The sequence below is a fragment of the Abramis brama genome, assembly GCF_963993115.1.
Source record: "Abramis brama genome assembly, chromosome: 22".
Classification (NCBI taxonomy): domain Eukaryota; kingdom Metazoa; phylum Chordata; class Actinopteri; order Cypriniformes; family Leuciscidae; genus Abramis; species Abramis brama.
In genome coordinates this window covers 15,760,586-15,788,227 of record NC_139984.1, presented here as the reverse complement: position 1 = coordinate 15,788,227, position 27,642 = coordinate 15,760,586, and the positions used below count along the sequence as shown (strand labels likewise).

The 27,642-nt window shown below is 39.3% G+C and overlaps 2 protein-coding genes across 2 annotated transcripts; both read left to right on the top strand.

The window, feature by feature from the left end:
* Window positions 1-1,461: 1,461 nt before the first annotated feature.
* Window positions 1,462-10,812, top strand: LOC311072718 (N-fatty-acyl-amino acid synthase/hydrolase PM20D1.1; the record flags this gene model as incomplete). The annotated part of the gene is made up of 13 exons (XM_084097906.1): window positions 1,462-1,675; window positions 2,315-2,401; window positions 2,938-3,176; window positions 3,273-3,359; window positions 3,446-3,579; window positions 3,662-3,781; window positions 5,096-5,171; window positions 5,256-5,317; window positions 5,410-5,488; window positions 5,596-5,667; window positions 9,801-9,966; window positions 10,085-10,184; window positions 10,261-10,812. 13 exons carry the CDS (start codon window positions 1,462-1,464, stop codon window positions 10,373-10,375), a joined length of 1,551 nt encoding a protein of 516 aa, XP_083954032.1. The 3' UTR covers window positions 10,376-10,812.
* A 1,988-nt stretch (window positions 10,813-12,800) lies between these two features.
* pm20d1.2 (peptidase M20 domain containing 1, tandem duplicate 2) lies at window positions 12,801-18,183 on the top strand. The gene is made up of 13 exons (XM_084099132.1): window positions 12,801-13,083; window positions 13,292-13,378; window positions 14,146-14,384; window positions 14,480-14,566; window positions 14,635-14,768; window positions 14,857-14,976; window positions 15,138-15,213; window positions 15,307-15,368; window positions 15,853-15,931; window positions 16,017-16,088; window positions 16,435-16,600; window positions 16,680-16,779; window positions 16,855-18,183. Exons 1-13 carry the CDS (start codon window positions 12,864-12,866, stop codon window positions 16,982-16,984), a joined length of 1,572 nt encoding a protein of 523 aa, XP_083955258.1. The 5' UTR covers window positions 12,801-12,863; the 3' UTR covers window positions 16,985-18,183.
* Window positions 18,184-27,642: the final 9,459 nt, after the last annotated feature.

The window sequence follows — 27,642 nt, the reverse complement described above, 5'->3', positions numbered from 1 at the left end:
AAAGATAGGACATAGATTTTTGGTACACATTATGTTTAAGGTGTCTAGTATTGATATATGCATTTGCAATTACTCAACTTTTTTTAATGTGGTCATAGCACTCACAAACATGTCAACGGCAACAATAGTGACCGGTGGGATAACCCATTGTATCTACATACTAATACATATAGGCTAACTGTTCTACCTTACTTTCTACTGCTACCTAACTTTCTACCTAATTTTACACACTGACACACACACACACGCATGTACGCACACATACACACACACACACACACACACAGAAACACACACACACAAACACACTGCACAGGTCAAATAGACCTATATTCAGACTGTCCAATGGTTGATACAACACACACAAACACACACACACACACACACACACACACAGAGAGAGAGAGAGAGAGAAACACACAGAGAAACACACAAAAAAACACACTGCACAGGTCAAATAGACCTATATTCAGTCTGTCCAATGGTTGATACAACACACACACAGACACACACACACACACACACACACACACACACACACACACACACACAGAGAGAGAGAAACACACACACAGAAACACACACAAAACACACACACTGCACAGGTCAAATAGACCTATATTCAGTCTGTCCAATGGTTGATACAACACACACACACACACACACACACACACACACACACACACACACACACACACACACACAAACAGACACACTGCACAGTTCAAATAGACCTATATTCAGTCTGTCCAATGGTTGATACAACACACACACACACACACACACACACACACACACACACACACACACACACACACACACACACACACTGCACAGGTCAAATAGACCTATATTCAGTCTGTCCAATGGTTGATACAACACAGTATCCCACCGGTCACAATTGTGACCGATCATATAACACACTTTTTCACACACTTTTCCATGAAAATTTCTAAAAATTATGATTGATTGTTTCAAAGGGATACTAATGACACATGATTTGGATATTTTTGTGTCTGGGAAAAATTTGGGATTAAACGGGTTAATAGCACTTTGTGAACCCCTAAATATAATCAATATCAGAAAAGGATGATCTGAGTTTAATTTCAGAATACAGCTGTTTTTTTTTTTCTACTAAATATGACCTTACAAATATGTAATGTAATGGTGTAAGGATAATTATATGATTAATGAAGGCAGTTACTTAGGAGTACTGCAGCTCAATATTCTGCAAATTACTTTAAATTGTTCATTTGTTTTAAAGCTTTCGATATCGCTGTTGTTGATCACTCAAAATGCAACAGGCGGTCTCATTTTCATCTCATTTGCTCTTCACATTTGTGATTGGCTCTATATCACACCAGCAGGGGTCCCTTATGTTCCATCACCAGAGAGGCAATAAAAAATGTGAACCCTGATCATACAGATGACTGTCATTCATTCCTCTTGAACTTCAGAAAGATGAAGACCAAAATCAATAAGAAGACCGTTTTGAAATTTTCTGGAATACTGCTGGGAATTCTCCTACTTTCTGTTTTAATTTTGTTTTCTGTTGTGATCGGTAGGACATTTACATTCAAAGTGAATACAGAACTTGGACAATGGGAAAATACAACCACCATTTATCCTGATTTAAGTCCAGAACAGAGAAAGAATCTGCTGCAAAATTTCAAAGGTAAGAAAAGCTTAAGTTTTATCAAAAGTCTAACTGCTTAAATATATAAAGCTGATGAATAGTAATAACTATAAATATATGAAAGAGTTTTTGACGTGTGTTATTTGGGGAACAAAACTTGCAGACATGCAGAATATTCTGAATCAGAATTTGGTCATTTACAGATTATGGAAAGATAAAATATCCAATTAAATATATTACAGTAATTGGCATAACTTAATTGAGCAAATGTTCAGATTACATTAAAACAGCTGACATGCCTGTTTTAATCCCTTAAAGCCTGACATGATAGTATTGTAAAAGTTTGCTCATTTGATGTTTTTTATTATATTTGATACTGATAGATTGGGATTTTATGGCTCATAAAGCAGAGAATATGGAGCTCATACTAAGCTTTATAGGGTTAAAGTTTTGGCATTGTGTTTTTGTCTGTTAATGATATAAATGAGAATTATTGAGTTCAGGGCCTAAAAACCCAATGCTAACCTCTTTTCAGAATAAAGACTAAATCAGAATATTGCCCTTAATCAGAATGCAGAATGTGCATTATAAACATTGTCAGATTATCATCAGATTATTATTATTATTAATGATCAGATTATTATTATTATTTTGTTTTTGTTTTTCATGTTTCTATAGTGGCAATTCAGATTCCCACAGTGTCATTTTCAGAGTCAAATCAGAACACAAGCGCCCTGCAAGAGTTTGACCTGCTACTAAGGAGGGGTGAGAAACTGATGAAACCCAAAGCATGGGAACTTATGGATTCTTTTTGCATGTTTTACGTGTAAACCCAGCTAACAGGGAGCGTTCTCAGAACTTACAAGGTTCTCTTGAACAAATGTTCTTCCAGTAACGTTAATAGAATGTGTGTTCGAAGTTATTTGGTCTTTAATAATGTTCTCAAAACATTAGCCCAAAAACATTATTTATACATCGTTCATGGAACTTTTTTACTGAAACGCTTTAGTTGGACGTTCGTTCAACGTTTAACTACTATATGTTTCAGAATGTTCAGAGAACATTTGAAAGTAATGTTCCCTAATGTTTGCAAAATGATCAAATGGAATGTTCCCTTAAAGGGATAGTTCCCCCAAAAAATTTAAATTACCCCATGATTTATTCGCCCTTAAGCCATATGACATTCTTCTTTCAAACGAATACAATTGGAGATGTTTTGAATGTTCAGAGAACATTCAGAAATAACATATTCAATGGTAGCAAAAACATATTTTTGTTAGCTGGGAATTGTGTTGTCTCAGTCTTCCCAAAGGTCTTCTCATCATCCAGCCTGGTCAAACATGAGTTGGTGGGAAACTACAGCCACTTATTCACGGTTCCTGGGAGAGAGCCTGATCTGGAGCCGTACATGCTGCTGGCTCACATTGATGTAGTGCCGGCCGATGAGGCGGATGGGTGGGACGTTCCTCCTTTCTCTGCTCAAGAGCTCAATGGCTTCATTTATGGACGAGGAACTATCGACAACAAACAGTCTGTGATGGTACAGTGAATCAACGCTGCATCGCTCTTCATTCAAACAATTGCACATCAGTCCACTCCAACCTAAAGCTAACTGTTACAATGTTTGATCTTGAAGGGGATCCTTCAGGCGCTGGAATACCTGCTGGAACGAGGTTACACCCCTCGCAGAAGCTTCTACATTGGTTTGGGTCATGATGAGGAGGTCAGTCTCAAGGTCACATGTTAACCATAGTTCATCTGCTGAAATCAAAGCTTGTCTTAATTCAGCTGTTTATTTGATTTTCTTAGATTAGCGGCCCAAAAGGTGCTGTGAATATTGTGAAACTGTTGAAAAGTCGAGGGGTGAAGCTTCTGTATGTTTTAGATGAAGGTCTCACGATTATGGATGGAATGGTCGATGGCCTAAACGGACCTGCTGCACTGTGAGAGCATTGTTTTACTTCATTATTATAATTATTTTGAGATTGAGCTACTGTGTAATTTATGCCTTGTGTGATTTCTTAGAATTGGTGTAAGTGAGAAGGGTCAGGCCACGGTAAAGCTGAGTGTCAGCAGCGCTCCAGGACATTCATCCATGCCTCCAAGGGAGAGCAGCATTGGCATCTTGGCATCAGCTGTCAGAAGGCAGGAAAATATGTTAAAATCTACTGTAATATGAAAACTCTGTTAACATGATCTTAATGTAGATATTTTCTTTGCACCTGCAATGGGGCTGTTCACAAGGAACTTTATATTTCATTTTAAAAAGCAATAGTTGGGAACAAACCCAGTACAGAAGCTGTTATTAATATCTGTCTGGCACATTTATGTAGAAAAATAAATAACAAAATTACACTCTACTGTATTAAAAACTTCGGTATTATAGCAGGTTATAATCAGTGTTGGGGAAGTGCATTACAAGTAACGCAAGTTAAGTAATCAGATTACTCTTTTCAAGTAACTATTAAAGTACTGCATTTCTTTTGAATTTTACTATATATATATAAAGGATTCAGTATTCCTCAAAATAAATAAAAACAGTGAAATGCAAACTCAGAATATTACTGCAATAATTAAATATATTACATTTATGTAATTTATGTAATTAATCTCACTATATTAAACAATGTCTTTGCTTTTGATGGTCCAATTAAACCATTCGAATAAGCAAAAATTACTTTAGTTAAACATCATATTTGTGTTTGTTTATTTATTTATATATTTTTTAATTTATTTGCTGAAGTAAAAGTGCTGCGCCCTCTACTGTACGGGTGAGAATTTGCATTTCCTTAAGCCTGAGGCTGAGGCTTATTCATTTCACTTTTGGAGTGAAAGTGCCTAAACATTTATTATATAAATTAAATGTATTTAAAAAATAAACAAGCTAGCCCAGCAAAGGTAAGTAAAGGTAACGCAAAAGTAGCATAAGTAATTTGTTACTTTCCATAAAAGGTAACTAAGTAATGCAATTAGTTATGCTTATGATGTAACACTGGATATAATGTAAATTTCCACAAAACTCTTTTGCATTTGTTTTCCATTTCACTCATTCAGTTGCTGTGTAAAGTATATGAAAACATTTAATCAATATTAAAAGAAGCCATGCAGGCTGTCTTTCTCTCTAAATAAATATTAAGAAATATTAAACTATTGAGAAATATTTATAAGCTTTTTTATTATTATTTATGTATTTTACTTTGTTTTATTATTTAACTAATGTTAACAAGTGAGACCTAATTGGAAAGTGTGACCTTTTTGTTTTAATTATTATGTATTCCCCCTAGCATTTTTCTGTTTATTATTATTTTTTTAAACTAGTTTTACACTTTTTGTTAAATTTTTCAGATTGTATAATGTTGATGTTTACTGATAGATAGATAGATAGATAGATAGATAGATAGATAGATAGATAGATATAGATAGATTCATTAATTAGTATTTTGTTATATAATTTCCCAGTTTGGAGAAGAACCGGATGCCCAATCTTTTTGGTCATGGTCCTGAGCGTGCTACTTTTGAGTACCTGGCACATAAGGTGATAAATCAAAGATGATTTGAAATGCTTATGACACTCTTACAAATACTGAATTGCTTTATTCTTTATTATTGTGCCTTCTAGTTCGGCTGGCCACACAAAATGATCATGTCTAATCTGTGGCTCTTCTCTTCACTGCTTAGCGGGTAGGCCACATTATTGCTCAATACAGTAATTAATATAGTAATATAGTAAAAGAGTATATGCTCTGATCTGATCTTTCTAATCACATTTGCAGTATTTTGGAAGGACAGCCTGACACAAATGCCTTTGTGAGGACAACAACTGCCGTCACAATGTTTAACTCAGGTGTGAAGGTGGGTTGTCATTCACATTCATTCTTTTTCTGTTTATACACAAATTTACAAAAAAACACACTTAGCATGAATAGAAATCTGACTATTTCTCTCTCTCTCTCTGACAGATTAATGTAATGCCGGCATATGCTGAGGCCTTTGTCAATTTACGCATCCACTCAGCCCAGACATTGCAGGAGGTCAGAGGTCACGCTGTAGCCACAGAATTCACACATGTTGTTAGCTCATACTTTTAACTAGATTTGCATTTGCTGAAGGAAATACCAGTGCTTGACAACCAAGGAAGTTTTAGCTCAACTCTTAGTTAACCATTAGACAGACATTCAATACTGGGAAAAGTAACTTTTAAAAGTATTGCTTTACAATATTGCATTACTCCCTAAAAAAACTGATTGCATTAGTTACTTTTTATGTAATGCATTACGTTACTTTTGCGTTACTTTTTTTCACCTGGGCTGGGCCTGCTGGTTTGTTATTTTTGTTTTTGTAACAAAATAAAATTGGCAAATGTAAAGGCCGTTTTACACAAAAAGACAAATTAATAAGCCTCAGACTAAAGAAAATCACAGTAAGAGGTAACCCGCCAAGCCAGTCTCCTCGGGCCCCTCACTCCTCTGTAACGCTACCCGCAGAGCCTCCAAGATAGCGTGCTGGGCCGTCCACGGCGGTCCCAGTCGTTTCTTTTGGAGCTCCACCGGATGATCAAATGTCGTTTGCTGCATTGGAGGGTGAGCTAATGTCCTCTGGGGATGAAGACTCAGCTGCACTGCCTCCTTCGGGTGCGCCAGCATTGCCCGAGTCAGACCCAGAGCTCACGGCTATGCTTTCCTGGGCTGCCGCAAATGTTGGGCTCGAGTGGAACCCACCACCATGTCCTGAACCTTCGCAGCTGGACAATTGGTATCTCGGGGAGGCCCGTGCTGGTTCTCAGCGCCCCGCCCCAGTGCTTTTCTTTCCGGAAGTGCATGAAGAGGTTACTAGAGCATGGACGGCACCTTTTTCTGTCCGAAACCGTTCTGGTGCTTCTTCCTCCCTCATTACCCTCAACGGCGGAGCAGCTAAGGGTTACGTGGAGATCCCCCCAGTGGAGCGGTCTATGGCGATGCAGCTGTGTCCCAAGGCCGCTACCTCCTGGCGGGGAAATCCGCGCCTCCCCTCCCGTGCGTGTAAGTTCTCGTCCGCTCTCGCGGACAAGGCTTACTCAGCCTGTGGAGAAGCTGCCTCCTTCCTGCATGCCATGGTGCTCAAGGAATTGCACGAGGGTGGTTCTGACCCAGGGGTAACCTCCGTCTGCTCATCGCTCAGGGCGCCTCCCTGCGGCCGCCTCCGCCCCTGCTCTCCACCCAGGCAGCAGGTGGCTGGCTGCAAGAGGAGCGCCCAGCCCGTCCAGGCCCCCGCTAAATCAGGCAGCAAGCATAAGGGCAAGCGGCCCTGAGACGGGTGTCCCAGCGATGGAGGAACCAGAGGAGGACCAGGTTTCATTTTGTTTCTGTTCCGCCGCTGGCTCCCGGAGTCCAGCGGTACCCACATTTTCTATAAAAGAGCAATTTCTTCCATCTCTGGGTCATAAGAGGGCGCGGATTGCAGTGAGTGATGCTCATGCCTTGCCACTCCTTTCCCCCTCTTCCATCGCCAGCGGGCAGCAGAGTGCAGCTCGGGGACGCCACCAAGCCTTCCCATGCACCCTCTGCCCCACCCTGGAACCAGGTAAGTGTGGCACAACACACAAAGGCACTGAGGCACTTCAGGCCGCCTCAGTGCCTCCCGAGCCGAGTCCCTGTATTCCACCTCACTGCCCCACCCTGGGTACGTCTGTGGTCCCGTTTGCACGGTGTCTTGGAGCCTGGCTAGCGGTTCCCAGCCCGTCTCGCTGGCTCATCCATACCGTTAGACTCGGCTATGCGATTCAGTTCGCCCGACACGCTCCCAAGTTCAGGGGCATCCACTTCACCTCTGTGCGGAGTTGCGATGTCTTGCGGGCAGAGATCGATGTCCTACTGGCGAAGGACGCAACCAAGCCAGTTCCTCCAGCCAATATGAAGACAGGGTTCTACAGCCCCTACTTCATTGTACCCAAGAAAGGCCGATCTTGGACCTATAAACGATCTTGGACCTGTAAACCTTGAATCGGTCCCTGCACAAGCTCCAGTTCAAGATGCTCATGCAGAAACGCATTTTCGAATGCATCCATCCCCATGATTGGTTTACAGTGATCGACCTGAAGGACGAGTACTTTCATGTCTCAATTCTGAGTCTCAATTCGACACAGACCATTCCTGCGGTTTGCGTTCGAGGGACGGGCATGTCAGTACAAAGTCCTACTCTTCGGGCTGTACCTCATTTCTGATAGACACCATAATTTCTGCTAGAGCCCCCTCAACGAGGCGCCTCTATGCTCTGAAGTGGGACCTGTTCGTTGAGTGGTGCTCTTCCCACCAGGATTCATCTTCATTCATCTTCGATCAGAGCTGTGCTTTCCTTCCTGCAAGATGGGTTGGAGCGAAGGCTGTTTCCCTCCACCCTCAAAGTGTATGTTGCCGCTATCGCTGCACATCATGATGCAATCGAAGGTAAGTCACTGGGAAAGCATGACCTGATCGTCAGGTTCCTGAGGGGAGCAAGAAGACTGAATCTGCCTCGCCCCCCCTCTATACCCTCTTGGGACCTGTCTCTGGTGCTCAGCGCACTGCAGAGACCTCTCTTTGAACCACTGCAGTCAACTGAGTTAAATATCCGGTCACTAAATACAGTGCCCCTGACTGCTCTGGCTTTCATCAAGAGGGTAGGGGACCTGCAAGCATTTTCGGTCGATGAATCGTGCCTAGAATTCGGGCTGGCCAACTCTCACATTGTCCTGAGACCCCGGCTTGGATCCGTGCCCATGGTTCCTACCACTCTCTTCAGGGACCAGGTAGTGAACCTGCAAGCGCTGCCTTCGGAGGAGGCAGACCCAGCCCTAGCTTTTCTCTGTCCCGTCCGCTCTTTGCGGTTATACGTGGACAGAACGCAAAGCTTCAGGACCTCAGATCAGCTCTTCATCTGTTACGGAGGCCAGCAGAAGGGAAAGGCTGTCTCCAAGCAGAGGATGGCCCACTGGATAGTGGATGCCATCGCCTTGGCTTACGAAGGGCCCATGGGCCAGATACGTGCGTCCATTTGCTCCAGTAGTGTTCCCCTGAAATGGCTAATCCTGTGAGTTCCTCCATCACCCCTGCGGCAGTCAGACGTTGCGGAGTGTCTGACGCCAGGCCTACACTCGTATGCATTGTGGAACCTGTGTTAGACTGGGTGTCCATATGTAGCAGTCCCTGCGGCGACACCATATGTATATTCCTCCACGATCAGCTCTTCTGCGGACGAGCCTGTGTCTTTCCCTTGACAGAGCCCGCTCTGTCGTCTCTGCTGGTGTTCTTTCCCCCCATAACTAGGCTGGAACCACCCCAGAGACTGCCATGTGTTGTACTACCCTGCTTGACTAGTCCATATGTGTAACCGTCACAGTGCCTCCCTCCGGGGTAGGATGTGACTTCCGCAGCGTTCCCCTCCCCAAGGGCACGCTTTCCCAGCGTTATCCAATAAGTCACACTGAGTGGGTCTTGCGGATCAGCAGTGACTGACCTTCTCTGCTTAGAGCTCGTACTTTCTGCCCAACACTGTGGTCAGGCCAGGAGGCTCAAGCGGAGTGCTGGAAGGGCCAGCAGCCGTGGCGTTTTTGTAGATATCCAAAGATATCCCCAATGTCTCAGTTACGTATGGTAACCCTTGGGAACGGAGACGTACGTCCCCTTGCCACAGTTGCTGAGCTGGACAGCCGAGTCACAAGTCCGGCTTCTCAGCGGAAAAACAAGGATGCGCCGCGATGCACAGCAGCTGGTGCAATTATCGCATGCCAATATGCATTGGCTCGTTTAGTTTCACTCGAAGTAGATAGGCTCTCGCAAGCGATCCCCATTCGTCAGCAATGACGTACGTCTCTGTTCCCTTCCTCGGGGAACGAGGGTTACCGTACGTTACCGAGGCGTTTTATTTATTATTAATTCCACCTGTTTTTCTTTTTCTTTGTTTATTATGTTTGATTTATAAGTATAGTTTTATACCCATCTTTTTGTATCATTTTTAATTTTGGGAGAAAAGAACACCAATCTGTATTGAGTATGCAAATATTATGATGACACAATTGCTGTTGGTTACATTTCAAATAATGCAAATTCTATAGTTGTACGTCCATGGCAGATTTTCATACTTGAATATATTTCATAAAGTTTACTAAAACCAAATGTTAAATAATTAATGCCCCATTCACTTTCTAAAGGTTCTAAAGCTGATTGAATCCACCATATCCGATGAGCGTGTGAAGGTAGAGTTGGTGAGTGGATTCGACCCTCTGCCCATCAGCTCCTATGATGATGATACATTCGGGTACCAGATCATAAAGAAAACAGTGCATGACATTTTCCCTCAGGTCACTGTAACTCCTGGTAAGGCTGTCAGCATTGTCATCATTGACATAAGGGGTTTAAGTGCCCCTTACAGACATCATTGACTCATGAAGAGCTTCTCTCACTCTTAGTTTTTTTCTACGGTCTCCTCTCACAGGTATCTGTGTGGGTAACACTGACAGCCGGCACTACACTGAACTGTCTCCGGACATTTACCGCTTTGCCCCATCATGGTACAAACCCGGTGATTCTGCGAGGTAGGACACAGAGAAATGGTACTCCTGCTGAAGCTGTAAAAGTAATTAATATTAAACCGCTTACACTTCCTTTTAGATTCCATGGTGTGAATGAGAGAATCTCCATCCAAAACTATGAAGAGATCGTGCTGTTCTACTTTCAACTCATGCAGAATAGTGACATTAGGAACTTGTCGCCACCTCGCACCTAAAATACACAGATGTCATGCTTTGAAATCTGTGGAATTTATAAGATTTGTTCTGTCTAAATGAACTTGAATATAAAAGCTGCACGAAACATGTTTATGTACAGTACCATTCAAAAGTTTGGTTTTTGGTTGAAAAAAATACTTTTATTCTGCAGGGATACATTAATCTGACTTTGTTGATCAAAAGTGAAAGTATATACATATATATATATATATATATATTTAACAGAAGATTCTAATCATCACAGTATCCACAAAAAAATATTTTAAGCAGCACAACTCTTTTCAAAATTGATAATAATAAGAAATGTTTCTTGAGCACTAAATCAGCATATTGGAATGATTTTTGAAGGATCATGTGACACTGAAGACTGGAGTAATGATGCTGAAAATTCAGCTTTACCATCACAGGAATAAATTACATTTTTAAATGTATTCTTCTAATAGAGACCCGTTTGTAATAATTGTAATAATATTGAACCATTTTACAGTTTTTTTTTTTTTTTAAATATATATTTTTTATCAAATAAATGCAGCCTTGGTGAGCATAAAAGACTTCTTTCAAAAACATAAAAAAATCTTACAGACTCCAAAACTTTGAAAAATTACTGTAAATATATTTCCTCAGTTTGCTTGAAATTATGCATGCAAAATTGATAATAAAAATTATTTTCTTGAAACTCCTTTCTATAGTATCTTTAGGTAGTTTTCCCTGGATGAGTTAACATTTTAAATACCAGTGTAAATATATAAAATATCTTGCCATTTATGAGGTTTGTCTTCATGCAAAACACAGTGTTTACAAATATTTTTCCAATAGTTATGTTAGATTTAAAAGTTATGCATTAGTTTGAAAAGTTATGTATATGCATCTTCTGTCCACGTAAAATATGTCTTCCAATATTTCTGTTATCTTAAGATTTACTTGTTATTGAAAAATCAATAAAAAAAATGGAAATGTTGTTTACTAGCTGTTGTGTTAGTGCTGCTGGGTAACTAAAGGTTAATTCTGCACATACAGAGTATCTCTGTGAACAAAGGACATGGGATCAGCTGGGTTTGCAGTTTGCACACATTACCTCTGGCTTGTCCACGCAGATTCTGCTCCTATTCACTGAACAGAATATCTTAGGTTTCAGGTTATTGCATTTTTATGTAATATTTCACAACTTCACAAGTAGTCTTCTGTATGTCAGAGTTTATATTTTTGACTTTGCTCTGTCACACAGTCAATGATTAATACTTAAACATTATATCGAAAGGACCAGTACTCAGATGTTTATGGAGCTGGCTGAGAGAATATAGTTGCCCTATACAGAACTACTGTAGACTCCTGCAAAGTCATCAAGATACAGAGAGCAGATAAAGACCTTTTGAGACCGTCTTTATAACCTCTGTATTTTACCTTTGTTTCATTGCTCTCATTTGCTTCGAAAGTAACCTTGAAAGAAAGTACAGATCTAAAAAGAAATGATAAGATTACAAATTTTAACTTCAATGTTACTGCAGAATAAACAGACTGTGGTTTAAAGTAGTACGCAGTGCAACGGCTTCATATTACACTATAATTTAATTACATGAGTATGAATAATGAATAATCTAAACTATGCCTCATTTTAAGTCCCTGTTGTTTTTCACCTGTCTGTCTCCTATTGCCTGTTATCTTGTATCACCTGCCATTTATGATTTTGCCATGGAGATGGTTCTTATGTAAATGATCACATTAGCCACATTACTGAATGTTTTCTAAACTGTAATGCAGAAAAAATAATGTTAATGATCTCACCAGTGTTGTTATTGTAAACTAAAAATAATTTTCATTAATTGAAATAAAGCTGAAATAAAATATAGATTAGGTAAAAAACTTTAACTTAAAGTTAGGCTAAATGAAAATTAGAAATATTTATGTATTTTTCTTAGCAACAAACTGAAATATAAATGAGTTAAAGTTAAACAAATAAAAATTAAAAACACTAAATTAATAAAAATTAAAATATAAATACTATATAAATAAAAAAATACTATAATAGGCTATATAAACAAACATGGTAACACTTTACAATAAGGTTAATTAGTTAACATTAGTTAATTTATTAACTAACATAACTAACAACGAGCAATACATTTGTTACTAGTTAATCTTTGTTAATGTTAGAGCTACATGTTAAATACAGCTGTTCATTGTTTGTTCATATTAGTTCACAGTGCATTAACAAATACAACCTTTGATTTTAATAATGTATTAGTAAATGTTGAAATTAATATTAACTAAGATTAATAAATGCTGTAGAAGTTAACTAAGGTAGTTAACTAATGTTAACTAATGAACCTTTTTGTAAAGTGTTACCACAAACATTAACATTAAAATCTCTATGGCTCTTTAACCTGTGATGCTAATCCACAGCAGCAGAGGGCGATCGTTCTCTCTAATCACATCAGTGAGGTATTATGAACCCTGGTTATGAAATGACTCTTTCGTACTTCCTGTAACATGACAGGCCATAACACTCGTTGGAAATTATTTAAGTTTCTTAAAGTGCTGCTGTTTAGTGTCATATTTTTGATTACAGTTTTGTTCCTTGTTGCCACAGTTAGGACGTTTACATTTGATGTAGGCGCGGGGCTTCAGCTGGGAAAATGGGAAAATACAACAACCATTTCTCTTCATTTAAGTCCACAACAGAGGAAGAATCTGCTGGCAAACTTCAAAGGTAACAAACAACGTAGAAATACTGAGTCGCAGATCGCGCCGGTTGACATGATGAAACTCGTGACGTAAATAGATCAGGTAGACATATAACGTTAGATACAGTTAACGGAGATAAGGGATGCGCTGTCAACATGGGTGCTGCCTGTAGATATTACACATGTAATTATGATGTAACTGTTTCAAATGTATTGTTTTCATCTCTTTCATAGCGGCCATACAGATTCCCACAGTGTCATTTACTGAGACGAACGTGAACACGAGCGCGCTGCAGGAGTTTGACGGGCTGCTGAGGAGGGGTGAGACTGAGACAACATGCGTTACACACCAGCATCAAACAGAGCTGTCAACGCAAGATTACTGAAACCTGCTGCTAATTGTGCCCTATTATCTTTTTTAAGCTATTAAATCACAAAAACTTTGGTGAGAACTATTATATATGCTTTACAAACTGTTATGTGGCAGAAAATAAACAAAATATATCTGTAACGTTACTACTAAATATTTAAAATTACACAATTGACAGTCTACTGAACTGACAGTCAAGACAAAATCTTTTAATTATTAACTTATTTTAATTTAAAACATTTTTTACACATGTTTTAGATTTGACAAGCTCAACCATTCAACACTGTTTATTTAGCTGTTGTGACAAAATTGATCAAATACATTTTTTTTCCTGAAAATGAATGTTTACCAATAATATATTTTAATTTTATTTAACCTAGTATTTCATTAATATGTAATGATTTTGTATACTTTAAATATATTAAATACTTATTAAATACTCACAAATTGGCCTTTAAGCTTTAGACATGTCCTACATTTTGGTAACAGGATAACAAAAAATCCAAACCCCATATAAAATAAATAAAAATACAATTAAAAAAATTAAACAAGCATTTTCTGAAGGTTAAGCACTTCATTTCACTGACACTTCACTATCACTATTTGTTAACTGTATTTATGGAAAGTAGCTACTTTTCTTTTAGTAATATTAGGTTTTGTACTGAGTGAAACTAAAGTAGTGTTATTTAAGACTTTAAGATTTAAGTTTCTGTCTCAGTTTTCCCAAAGGTCTTCTCATCATCCAGCCTGGTCAAACATGAGTTGGTGGGAAACTACAGCCACTTATTCACGGTTCCTGGGAGAGAGCCTGATCTGGAGCCGTACATGCTGCTGGCTCACATTGATGTAGTGCCGGCCGATGAGGCGGATGGGTGGGACGTTCCTCCTTTCTCTGCTCAAGAGCTCAATGGCTTCATTTATGGACGAGGAACTATCGACAACAAACAGTCTGTGATGGTACAGTGAATCAACGCTGCATCGCTCTTCATTCAAAAATTGCACATCAGTCCACTCCAGCCTAAAGCTAACTGTTACAATGTTTGATCTTGAAGGGGATCCTTCAGGCGCTGGAATACCTGCTGGAACGAGGTTACACCCCTCGCAGAAGCTTCTACATTGGTTTGGGTCACGATGAGGAGGTCAGTCTCAAGTTAACTAACTAGTAGTCACTTGTTTTGATGCATTTATTTATACGGTTATATGTCAGGTGAATGGCTTGCATGGCGCAGTCAATATCGTGAAGCTTCTGAAGAGTCGAGGGGTGAAGCTCCAGTATGTTTTAGATGAAGGCCTGGCAGTGCTGGACGGTGTCATAAGTGGCCTGGATGGACCTGCTGCCCTGTGAGACTGTTATTTTGAGCAACTCTACTAGCAGAGTCATTTAATTATTGAATTAGTTTGTAATATTTGCCCTGTGTGTGTTTTGTAGGATAGGTATCAGTGAGAAGGGTCAGACCACGGTAAAGCTGAGTGTCAGCAGCGCTCCAGGACATTCATCCATGCCTCCCAGAGAGAGCAGCATTGGCATCTTGGCTTCAGCTGTCAGAAGGCAAGCGGAAACCCCTAAAATGCTTCATTATTGTAAAACAGTTGGAAATACTTCAAGATGGATCCTTTTTCTTCTTATTAGATGTTTTGTTTAGTGATTTATTTATTGCTATTAAATTATTCTTATATTTAAATTATATTTTCGGTAATATCTTTTCCCAGGTTAGAGGAAAATCCGATGCCCAGACTGTTTGGTTATGGTCCTGAGCGTGGCACATTTGAACACCTGGCACATAAGGTAAAAGTGTTTAAGCAGAGGATTTTACTGGTTACATTTTATGAAATATGGACTTGCTTTTCAACAAACCATTTCTCTTATTTTATTTTGCAGTTTGGCTTGCCTCTCAGATTCATCATGTCTAATTTGTGGCTCTTCTCTCCGCTACTCAGCAGGTAGTTCATATTGGTTGTCTTAATGCTCACTACAGTCTCTAATGTCATATCAAAGTATATTTTATACAGGATTTTTCCTGCACTGAAAATGGTTTCGACCACTGAAGTCAATTTAAGTGGACCTATTATGCTTTTTTACATTTTCAACATTCTTTAGTGTGCACTGCTGCTGTTTGCACATGAAAAAGATCTGCAAAGTTACAAAGTCCACTCCAAAGGGAGTAATTCTCTATATAAGTAAGCACTATTTGTGAACTCCCTGAAACTCTGTGATTGTAGTCTTCAGAAGACTGGAGACTACTGAAAATTTCGCTTTGCCATAACAGGATATATGTAAAATATTTAACATATGATTTACCATATTAATAATTAATTATAACCAACACTAACTTTGTAAATAAACACCAACATAAGCTTTTAAAAACTCAGGAAAACCCTTGTCATAGTAATATAATAATAATACCGGTGTCCTTTTCATATGCAGGGTGTTAGAGAGAAAACCTGACACAAATGCCTTTGTTAGGACCACAACTGCTGTCACAATGTTTAACTCGGGTGTAAAGGTGGGGCACTCTTTTTTTTGTTTTTTTGTAAGTTCACTAAGTTGTAGCATGAATGGAGTTCTGAATATTTCTCTTTCTCTTACAGATTAACATAATCCCGTCATACGCTGAAGCTTTTGTCAATTTCCGCATCCACTCAGCCCAAACATTGCAGGAGGTGAGAGGTCACGCTGAAGCCACAGCTATGACTCATTCAGTTAGCCTTGAAGCACAGTTAGTCCCGGCTAGAGTTAGCTGAACTATTAACTTTTGCTCTTCACACCTTCTCAAACAGTTTCACATGAGTTACTCTGTTACTCTGAATAAATAACTGCAGAAGGATAGTTCACCCAAAAATGACACTTATGTTTGACTGAAAAATATGACTTTCTTTCTATGGAACGCAAAATAAGAAGGTCAGGGGGGGTCCAGTGCTGTTTGTAACCCATTGTTTTTCAAAATATCTTTGTATGTGTGTCTTTGGAAAGATGAGAAGAACTTTCATTTTTGGGGTCTTCTTTTAGGTTTTGGATTTGGTCAAGTCCACCATATCAGATGAGCGTGTGAAGGTAGAGATGGTCAATGGATTCGACCCGCTGCCCATCAGCTCCTATGATGAGCAGGCTTTTGGGTTCCAGATCATAAAGAAAACAGTGCAAATCATGTTTCCTCAGCTCACAGTGGCTCCTGGTAAGTGAAGTGATGCAGTTCTGCTTAAGTTCCCCTTATGAAGAGACACATTTAACTGCTCTACGGTTTCTTCTCACAGGTATCTGTGTTGGCAACACTGACAGCCGTCACTACAAGGATATCACCCGAGACATATATCGCTTTGCACCATCGTGGTTCAAACCAGGTGATCCTCAGAGGTAAGACACAGGAGAATGGCTCTTTGTATTAATGTAGTGGAGTATCCAGCTTGAGGGTACATTTTCCTCTTTTAGATTCCATGGTGTGAACGAGAGAATCTCCATTAAAAACTATGAAGAGATCGTGCTGTTCTACTTCCAGCTCATCCAGAATAATGACATCAGGAAGTTGCCGCCTCCTCACAGTAGCCAGCATGAGCTGTAAATGGTGGGATGTTACTTACACTAATCTCAAAGCACTGAGTGAAATTTTTGAAACAAAGCTTAAGGAGCTCAGTTTGAAAATCTGAATAAAATGAATACCGCAGCTTTAGAAAGGAATTGAAGGTTGTGAAACATTTCAAGCATAAAGATTCATTCTTGCATTCCTTACTGAACGATTTTAAAAACACATCACAAGTTTGCTGTTTGTCAGGTGTTGACAGCAGGGCATGGGTGTAATTTTAATAATAATTAACCCTGCACTTAGGTTTGCATTACATTAAGGCATTTGGCAGATGCTTTTACCCAAAGTGGCTTGCAGTATACAGTATGAATAGTATAAAGAGTCATACTACATACGTACTGTATGCATTTCTATTTGAACTTTGTTAGTTATAACCCTAAGTAGTGATTTTGTCATTGCATTTGTCATGAGTAACATCTGACCAAATAATTATAAGTTCGTTGACTAAATGCAAACATAAGAAACCCTGACCAAAAACAAAAGCATTGCTAAGCACAATTACACTTCAACTGAGCTCCTTCACTGAAAAATAAGTTAGCTATGCGAATAAATCAGACAAAATGGGCATTATGATGACGAATGGATCAATAATAAGTGCTAATTAGTTTTCAAGATAAAAAGTGACACTCAAAATTGTGGAAAATTCTATTAGTGTTTGAAAGTGTTACTGGTTTCAGGGGACATGATAGAGCTTGGAAAAAACATCTTGCATATCTCATTACAAAAACACACAGTTTATATTTCTGACTTTACATGGTCAGACATGCTGCTTTGGTGTTTTGAACCAACTTTCTGAGAAATACAGCTCTCTATATAGTTATTCTACTCTTAACTTTTTATTGAAAGTTATTGATTGATTTTATTGAAAGTTAGAACATTAGTACAATTTCAAAAATTGCAGTATGGGCCAATAGATTATCATTAGATATTGTGTTAGACTATGATTGATTATGTCTGTCTCCATAAACATTTGTTTCGGATATCATGTGAATCACAAAGCTGTTACTCAACACCAAGTTATTGTTATTGTTTGTTAGAATGTTAATTTGAATTCTTAGTTGTTTGCACTGAAATGGTCTGAAAATTACATTGAATGTTTTGCATTGATTTTTTTGATGAAACTTATTTAATTTCATGAACTTTAAGGTTAAATGAATAAATATTTTTGTTAATACAAACATAGATTTGTTTTTTCTTATTCTGTATTTTTTCCTGATAAATATTCTAACATTGTATCTAAAAATATCGTACCTAAAAATGTTTAAAAATTAACCACGTCACAACGGTTACTGTAAGACCGAAGTTTCTGCTAAATATTCGAACATTGTATCTAAAAATATCTTATCTAAAAAAACATATTTAAAAATTAACCATGTTACAATGGTTACTGTAATACCGAAAATCTGCAAGAGCTCTCACAAAAAACTGACAGCTTGCAACAAAATAATAAATTGCTAATCTGAAGAAAAGATTTCGGTCGTTTTGCGGTTTCTCCCGGAACATGATTTCACCCGAGGGGGAGACCCGGCCTGCATGAGACTGTGTGACATCGTGTCCCTAATGAACAAATAATTGAAAGTATTGGATACCTAATAATCAGATATCTAAATTAATACATAACCAATGTTTATGATTAGTTCCTAACAAGTAAAAGTCTAAATGTTATAATACATTAAAATTGGAATCAGATTAAACACAGAGCTAGAATCAAATTAAAACTAAATTCTTAGAAGTGCAAGTAAAAACCTGCACGCAGAATACCTTCACCCACGCTGCCGAGGTGCAGTCACACTCTAATGTAAAATAAGTGGACAAGTGCTGTTTTTTTATCAGACAAGTTAGACTGTGCCCCCTTTTTTAGACCTAACAAAATATTTTACGAAAGTGGTATTATATCATTGACTGTCTATGTTAAATTTGAAGACATTAACACAATACTTAAAGATAAAATGTGAAATTATTGCGGCACTAGTGGCCCTGAATAGTGAAACCGTGATAACTTGAGGTTAATTCTTAGGCCAGTCACAGCACAGGCAGTTGGGATTGAAGACGGTCCCTTCAGCGCATCTCTTTACATAGGTCATGCCATTAGCACAATGAATATGGAAGCTTGTTTCCGCCACTGAATAATAAATAAATAATAATAATTGCGACTTTTTTATCTCACAATTCTGACTTTTTTTCTCACAATTGCGATATATCAAGTCAGAATTGTGACATTTTTTTCTCACAATTGCGAGATATGAAGTCAGAATTGTGAGAAATAAAGTCGCAATTCTGAGAAATAAAGTCGCAATTGCGAGATATAAAGTGCAAATTCTGAGAAATAAAGTCGCAATTGGGAGATATAAAGTCAGAATTGCATGATATAAAGTCGCAATTGCGTGTTATAAAGTCAGAATTGTGAGATATAAACTATTCTGAGGTAAAAAAAAAAAAAAAAAAAGTCTATCTTTTTTCCTTTATATCTCACAATTGTGAGTTTATATCTCACAATTCTGAGAAAAGATGTCAGAATTGCGAGATATAATTGCGTGTTATAAAGTCAGAATTGCGTGTTATAAAGTCAGAATTGCGTGATATAGTCGCAATTGCGAGAAAAAAAGTCAGAATTCTGACTTTATATCTCGCAATTCTGACTTTATAACACACAATTGCGACTTTATTTCACGCAATTCTGACTTTATAACACGCAATTGCGACTTTATTTCACGCAATTCTGACTTTATAACACGCAATTGCGACTTTATTTCACGCAATTCTGACTTTATAACACGCAATTGCGACTTTATTTCACGCAATTCTGACTTTATATCTCGCAATTCTGACTATATAACACGCAATTGCGACTTTATTTCACGCAATTCTGAGAAATAAAGTCAGAATTGTGAGATGTAAACTCGCAATTGTGAGATAAAAAGTCGCAATTACCTTTTAAAATGTTTTATTCTGTGGCGGAAACAAGCTTCCATACAATGAATGAAGGTCATCGGGTCAGCTGGGTTTGCATATATTCCCCCCGTCGGTTTGTCTACACAGAACTCTGTTCCTGAGGGAGCTGTCGGCACAACATGAGTGTCGTGTTTATTAGAACATCATTATGTTCTGAGGAGCTATAGATAACAATAACACAATGAAACCAAGTACGCTTAGACTTCTTTTACTGTTTCAATGTTCAAAGTATACATGGTTACACAGCGCCTACATGGTTACTACTGCTTTCTACAGCATAAGAAAACAACTGCAGGATAATCCAGTTACCAACACTAAACGCATAACATTTCCTCCCAACTTAAATCAAGGGTTGTCAAACACAACAAAGGAAATATTTATTTTCTTGAATTCAACTTTTACCACTGTAAGAATTGAGAAATTAGGAGATGCTGGACAGTCTGGTTGAAGAGCGACCAGACCCTAAGAGGACAAAAGGATCTCTCTGGAAATGACCATTTGAACTCACCATTTGAGAGGCAAAGTCTCACCTGAGAATACATCTCTCCCCCTCTTCCCCACTCCCCCTCTCTCATGCTGAGACCACATGTAAATCACCCAGAAATCCATATGGTTTAATGTTAACAATTATCATCCAGTTTTATACATGTTTGGTATCATTTAAAATGTCACAGTGTGACTGGTACAAATGTCTCATTTCCAAATAAGTAAAACAAAAGGTAATAAGCTTTTTAAGAGTTTAGGGATAACTGACATACACAGAAAGGTGATCTCCTGGCAAATGGTCACACACCCCCAAAAGGTGCAGCCTCTGAATGCAAATTTCTTTTGTTAGTACATGTTTCCATGTGAAAGAGGTTTGTCTATATAATGAAATGCAGCCGGTAATTCTGGGCCCTTTCTGTATCTCAGATTAGCCCGTGAGGCTGAGAGTGAGACCTGTATATCTTAATGTTGGGTTGCATCTTCTCTCTATTCCAGAGCATTTGATGTTTTGTATCGATGATCTTTGAATTGATTATGAAATTGGCATGATACATTTACCTGACATAATAAATTGTTACATTTGGTTATTCTAACCGACTCTGGCATTATTTTCATTAAAGAGTTAAAAGGAATAGTCAAACATTCGCTCACATTTAATGATGCACAGATATCATTAAAACCTTTTCATTTATGATGAAATAACGAGAGAATACATATTCAAATGTATTGCATTTAATCAAAAAATACTTTGCCTCGAGAAAAGGACAGTAACGCGTAAAGACCTTCCGTGCTGGTCGGATGCCGGTTTTGGGCCGATCGAGTGCAAGCTTACACCACTGTTGGATTACATTTTTATTAAATGTTTAATTTAGTTAGTATATAAACTGAGAAAGTGATTATTGAGTTTACAGCAAGATATTCCTGCCCGACCTGGTTTTCCTTTGTTCTCTAAATGAGTCAATTCCTGAGACTCTCACCCTCACCCTTTGTCCTTATGCATTTCCTGCCCAGTAAGCTCAATGTACAGCTGTGCTTTTGTCTCTGTGATCATGTGAAGATATGGGTGATACCGTCAGGCTGATTGGATCATTTGAGTAGTTATGCTGATTCAATTGGACTCAGAGTAGGGTGTGTTCCTACTTCATTTGCATGCTTTGTTCAGAGTCTCCACCTCTATGTAATCCCTCCCCCTTGGAATGTATATAACTACAATGCATACTGTATTAGAGTTAGATCATGTTGGAAGTTTCTACAGCCGCGTACAGAGGAGTTCTCAATAAATAATAACTTCTGTTGAACGCGATCCCGACTGTCTCACTGGTCTCTGCTTCGAACAAAGAAAACTTTACAACAGATGGTGCCGTGACCCGGATGGAGAAGGAAACTCAAAGAATTTTAAGCTCAATGAACTGAATCTTGAAACTTCAAGCTCAACAAAAGATTTGACAAAGATTGCCAGACTGAATCTTTCCAGCTTCCTCCAGATTGAAAACTTCAAGCTCAAAGATCTCAACAAAGCTGACTGAGTTCCAGACTGAATCTTGAAACTTCAAGCTCAAAGATCTCAACAAAGCTGACTGAGTTCCAGACGAAATTTTTCTGTACAACCAACGATTCGGTGAGTTTACACTCCATTCAAAGAACCAATGCAGACCAGTACAAATGTTTTCCTCTGCGCCGTTCAGAGAAGTAGTTAACAAACAGCTGTAGAGTTTGGTTAACTAAAGATAAGCCTCTAAAAAGTTTTCTTTTAGAGATGAAATTGATCCTCTGTTGTTGACAGGGAAGATTAACAGTTACATGTTAATATTATGTGTATGCTCTTGCTAGAGAAGACCTATCTGTAAGCTAGAGAAAGTTAGCATCAAGTGCTAATAGTTGGTATCCTTTGCTTTAGGCAGAGAAGAATTAGCTTTACGTGCTAGTTATTTCTGTTGATTCTCTGTTCTTGTCGGCAGGGAAGTTAAGTGTGGTAATTTGGAAAGTTAACAATAGTTAAGCTGTGTTAACAAGTGTACCCTCTATTGTAGACAGTAGAGAGAAGTTTTAATGTTTTTGATTGTGTGGTAACAAAGAAATTCACAAAAATGTTTAGGAAAAGTACTAGACAGATTACACCTTTTTGGACAGATAGTGAATTCAAGTCTTTGTTATCAGAGCACATGGACTCAATCGTGACTGAGGAAGTCAGATTGAATTTAACAAAGAAATTTTGCATTAATCCAGGCAACGTTTGGTCAATCGAAGATTGTAAGAAGGTACTAGGAGAAAGTATTCGCAAGAACAGTGTCAAAGGCATTATCTTCTGTCACAGAGAATTTAGCTTATCCATTGTACAAGAACAAGCTCGTTGTATAGATAATTTGAAAGAACAGAACAAAAAATTGCTTACTCAAGTGTCCTGTTTCACGAAAACGGTGGGCCTCAAGGCCTCAACCAAATGTGACTCAGAAAACCAACAGTCAGATGAAAGCTATCCTGATTTACAGTCTTTTGATAGTATAGAGGACAATGTCAATGCAGATGTAAATGCAGTTGAAGTGTGCGTAGCTAGACAAAAGCCTCAGGGAAAAGGTGTTGATACAGTTTCATTTGCAACCCCCATATTGCAGCCACAAGCAGTCAAAACATCTTTATGTCCTAAAGATATTGAGAGAATTGCTGAAAGTTTGCCATCAGTGCAAAGAAATTTTTCTGAGTTTAGGAGAGAGTTGTCCAAAAAGATGCGGCTCTACGATATGTCTCTAGCTGAAGTCACTCAGCTAATATCACAGATCTTGACTGAGTCAGAATTCAATGATTTTGAAAGTGCTGTAAACAATTCCGAGTTTCAAAATGCCAGAAAAGATGAATTGAGAGATGGAGTTTTGAGAGTGTTAACGAACATTGTTGGACCGAACGTGGACTGGTCAAAGATTACTAGCTGTGTACAAGAGAAAGAAGAAACTGTGAGTGAATATACTGAGAGGTTCTGTCAGGTAGCGGTAACGTACAGTGGAATAGTGGATGATTCCGAAAGTGTGTTAGCTGACAAAGGAGCTCTAATCCGAATTTGGGCAGATGGTCTTGTAGCTGAGTACAGAACAGCCTTGCCATTCCTAGATATTACGTGGGCTAAAAGAACTCTCAGAAGTAACCTAGAAAGTTTAGCTATTTGGGAAAGAAATTCTGATGTCAAAGAGAGAGTAAGAATTGCAGCAGCATCCATTAAGGTCAACTCAGAGAAGCCAAAGAAACGCAAAAGTCCTAGAGAAGCCAGTTGTTCTTACTGTGGCAAGCATGGACATTTTGGAAATGAGTGTAGGAAAAGCAAAAAGAACTTTAAAGATGTAAATAAAGTTACTCAGCTTCTGCTTAGCCTGCTTGATACTCTGAAGCAGCCTCTCCCCTCCTCGTTAAACTCGTGGGGCAACTTGATAAGATGTTAACCATTTAGGCTGTGATTGCTTAATCTCCCCAGTAACTTACAACAAAGATGACCGATTTATTGACTGTCACAGCCTTTGTTTGGGGGACATTCAGAAAACTCACAGCCTTAAAATATTATACCACAGAAATATTCCAGTCAGACCTCCATGCTCTATATGATGTCTATTAAGACTGATGTTTCACTGGAGAATGAAAATGTGCCAATTTTCTCACACACTGTACAGTGTGTACACAACACAGGGACAGAATAGGACACGGTTCAGTGAGGGCCCTGGAAAGAACTGACGCAACAGGCGTCGGGGGCCAATCCAGGGTGAAGACAACCTCATAGGCCTTTCCCCATTTAGTCCATCCTTACCTCACTGGTCCATAGGTGTCAAATCAATTAAGAAATAGGGAAAGAATGAAACGACAACAGTAGACTCTGAAAACGATAGAACCATAGTGTTTAAACTGCTACAACCGTAGTGTTTTGAAGAAATACTGCTCTCTGTTTTTCTGTTTTCTGTCTTACAGTGTGCAGATAAAACTTGATGTTCTTTTCCGAGATCCATATGCAACGACCGTCTCATCTGCGTTTGAAGCCCCAACCTCAAGAAGACAACCAGACCCACTGCTGAACGAACTATCACAAAAGAAAATGAAAAATACACAACGCAGAGAAATTCACGGACCCTAAATTGCATGTTTGTTTCTGTGTCAGCATGCAATTACAGATGAACAACACAGAGCAAGTTATATGTGCCTGTAACTTACACCAGTTACAAGAATGAACTTTATAGTGTATAAATTTGTATTTTTGTGAGAGTTATTAGAACTCTCAAAGGGGGAAGTGTTGGATTACATTTTTATTAAATGTTTAATTTAGTTAGTATATAAACTGAGAAAGTGATTATTGAGTTTACAGCAAGATATTCCTGCCCGACCTGGTTTTCCTTTGTTCTCTAAATGAGTCAATTCCTGAGACTCTCACCCTCACCCTTTGTCCTTATGCATTTCCTGCCCAGTAAGCTCAATGTACAGCTGTGCTTTTGTCTCTGTGATCATGTGAAGATATGGGTGATACCGTCAGGCTGATTGGATCATTTGAGTAGTTATGCTGATTCAATTGGACTCAGAGTAGGGTGTGTTCCTACTTCATTTGCATGCTTTGTTCAGAGTCTCCACCTCTATGTAATCCCTCCCCCTTGGAATGTATATAACTACAATGCATACTGTATTAGAGTTAGATCATGTTGGAAGTTTCTACAGCCGCGTACAGTGGAGTTCTCAATAAAGAACAACGTCTGTTGAACGCGATCCCGACTGTCTCACTGGTCTCTGCTTCGAACAAAGAAAACTTTACAACACCACTACTTAGTGAACACGTCTTAGCGAACAGGTGGTCTAGTGAGACGGGTAGGATATCGCTTAATAGTCTCTCCCGTTTGTACAGTCCCCGGGGGTGATTGGTCATTGTTGCCTGACCCTGGTTTGACAGTCATCACCTCCACAAGATTGTCAGTCTTTTCCCCAATGTTCTTCTGAATGTGCCTGAAAATTATCAGGACCAGCAGGAACTTCTGGTTCCATAATTGATCTACATGACATTTCCAGATTCCAGAAGCACCCACGTTGACGATGTAGGAGACAGGTCCCGTTTTGGACATCACCACTGCAGGTATCCATTTTCCCCCCTTTCTGTAGTCACAAGCAGGAACGGACTCTCCAGCACGAAATTCTCTGAACTTGGAGTGTTTTTGACGTCGTAACTGCTGGGCATCCTGGGACTGACTCACTGTTTTGGCGAGACTAGGTTTTAGAAGATCCATCTGGGTTCTTCTTTTGCGATTGAGGAATAGCATCGCAGGTGACTCCTTTGTGGTAGCATGCGGAGTGTTTCTGTATGTTAACAGGAATCCATCAAGTCTCTGTTGGATTGGAGCTGACCCTTTTGAAGCTTTTAGAGCGTGTTTGAATGTTTGGACAAAACATTCAGCTTGCCCATTGCTAGAGGGGTGATATGGGGCAGTTTGAATATGTAGCACCCCATTTGCCTTCAGGAAAAGTGAAAACTCCTCAGCACAAACTGTGGGCCGTTGTCACTGACAATGACATTAGGGACGCCATAATGACTGAAAAGTTCTCGTAAGACCTGAATGGTTTTGCTGGTGGTAGTACTATCCATAATTGAGACTTCTGGGCATTTGGAGTGCGCATCAACTACAATGAAGTACATATGGCCTTCAAAGGGACTAGCAAAATCCACCTGTATCCTTTCCCAAGGATGAACTGGCCAAATCCATGGGTGAAGTGGTGCAGGACAGGGGGCATTTTGGATACGCTGACAAGACTGGCATGTTTTGGACTGAGATTCGATCTGTCCATCAATACCCGGCTACCAGACTACGGGCCAGATGTTTCATCCTTACCACCCCAGGATGGCCCAAATGCAGATCAGCTAACACCCGGTAGCGAAGCTTGATTGGTACCACGACACGACTTGCCCACATTAAACATCCTTGAAAACTGTGAGCTCATGGCGACGTGTCACAAAGGGTAGCAAGTCTTGAGGTACCTCTTTAGATTTTGGGAACCGTCCAGTTGAAACCATGTCCAGCACAGGTGACAAAGTGGGATCCTTTAGGGTGTCACGTCTAATTTCAGCACTACTGACAGGCAGGGTGGCTATCTGAGCAGCATAGAACACATCCACCGTGTCCGTTTTCCCATTGTGTGTCACTGGTAATGGCAGCCGTGACAGTCCGTCTGCATTGGCATTTAAGGCTGCTTTCTTATACTCAAGGACATAGTCATGGGCGGCTAATATCAGAGCCCATCGTTGCATTCTAGCTGCTGCCATGGATGGAATGCTCTTGTTGGGACTGACAATAGCCGTTAGAGGTTGATGATCAGTAAAGAGGGTAAACCTTCTTCCGTATAAGTACTGATGGAATTTGCGAATTCCAAAAATTATACTCAGGGCCTCATGCTCAATCTGAACATAATTTTGTTCCGAGTGTCCTAGACGCAAAAGCAATCGGCTTTTCCTCCCCATCGGGGCACACGTGATATCACAGCCCCTCCCCATATGGGGAAGCATCACAGGCGAGACAAATAGGTAATTCTGGATCATAATGTGTGAGTACAGCTGAAGTAAGGAGATCCTTCATGATTGTTCACATGCCACGCTCCAGCACCATTTCTTTTCTTTACATAAAAGAGCATTGAGGGGGTTCAAAACAGATGGCAGATTTGGAATGAAATGGCCATAGTTGTTGATCATCCCAAGAAAAATGACTTAAGTGTCTTACATTGGTCGGTGCAGGTGCTTCCATGGCTTTGATCTTTTCTGGTGATTTGTGTAATCCAGCTGCGTCGATGTAGTGACCCAGATACTCCAGGGACTGTCTGAAAAATTCACATTTTTCACACTGCAATTTCAGACCATATTTCTCCAGTCTGGTGAGTACTTGGTCTAATGTCTCGAGGTGTTCCACATTATCTCGTCCTGTTATCAGTATGTCATCAAGATAACAGTGAGTGTTTGGAATTCCCAAAAGGATTTGATCCATTGCATTCTGAAATAATGCAGGGGCCGGGGCAATCCCGAAGGGTAAGCGGTTATAGCAGAATAGCCCTTTTTAAATGGATATGGTGAGTAGTTTTCTTGACTCGTGTGTGCAAGTAAACGCAAGTCATTTGGAGTGCGCATCAACTCCAAATGACTTGCAATGTGTGAAAGTAAGCGCTTGTCAAGTCCAGCTTACTGAATAATTGACCACCAGCCA

Coding starts and splice junctions, on each gene's coding strand:
- pm20d1.2 (XM_084099132.1), top strand. CDS start 12,864: ATGACAGGCCATAACACTCGTTGGAAATTATTTAAGTTTCTTAAAGTG. Junction 15,214..15,306: donor TTGAACACCTGGCACATAAG/GTAAAAGTGTTT, acceptor TTTATTTTGCAG/TTTGGCTTGCCTCTCAGATT. Junction 15,369..15,852: donor TTCTCTCCGCTACTCAGCAG/GTAGTTCATATT, acceptor TTTCATATGCAG/GGTGTTAGAGAGAAAACCTG.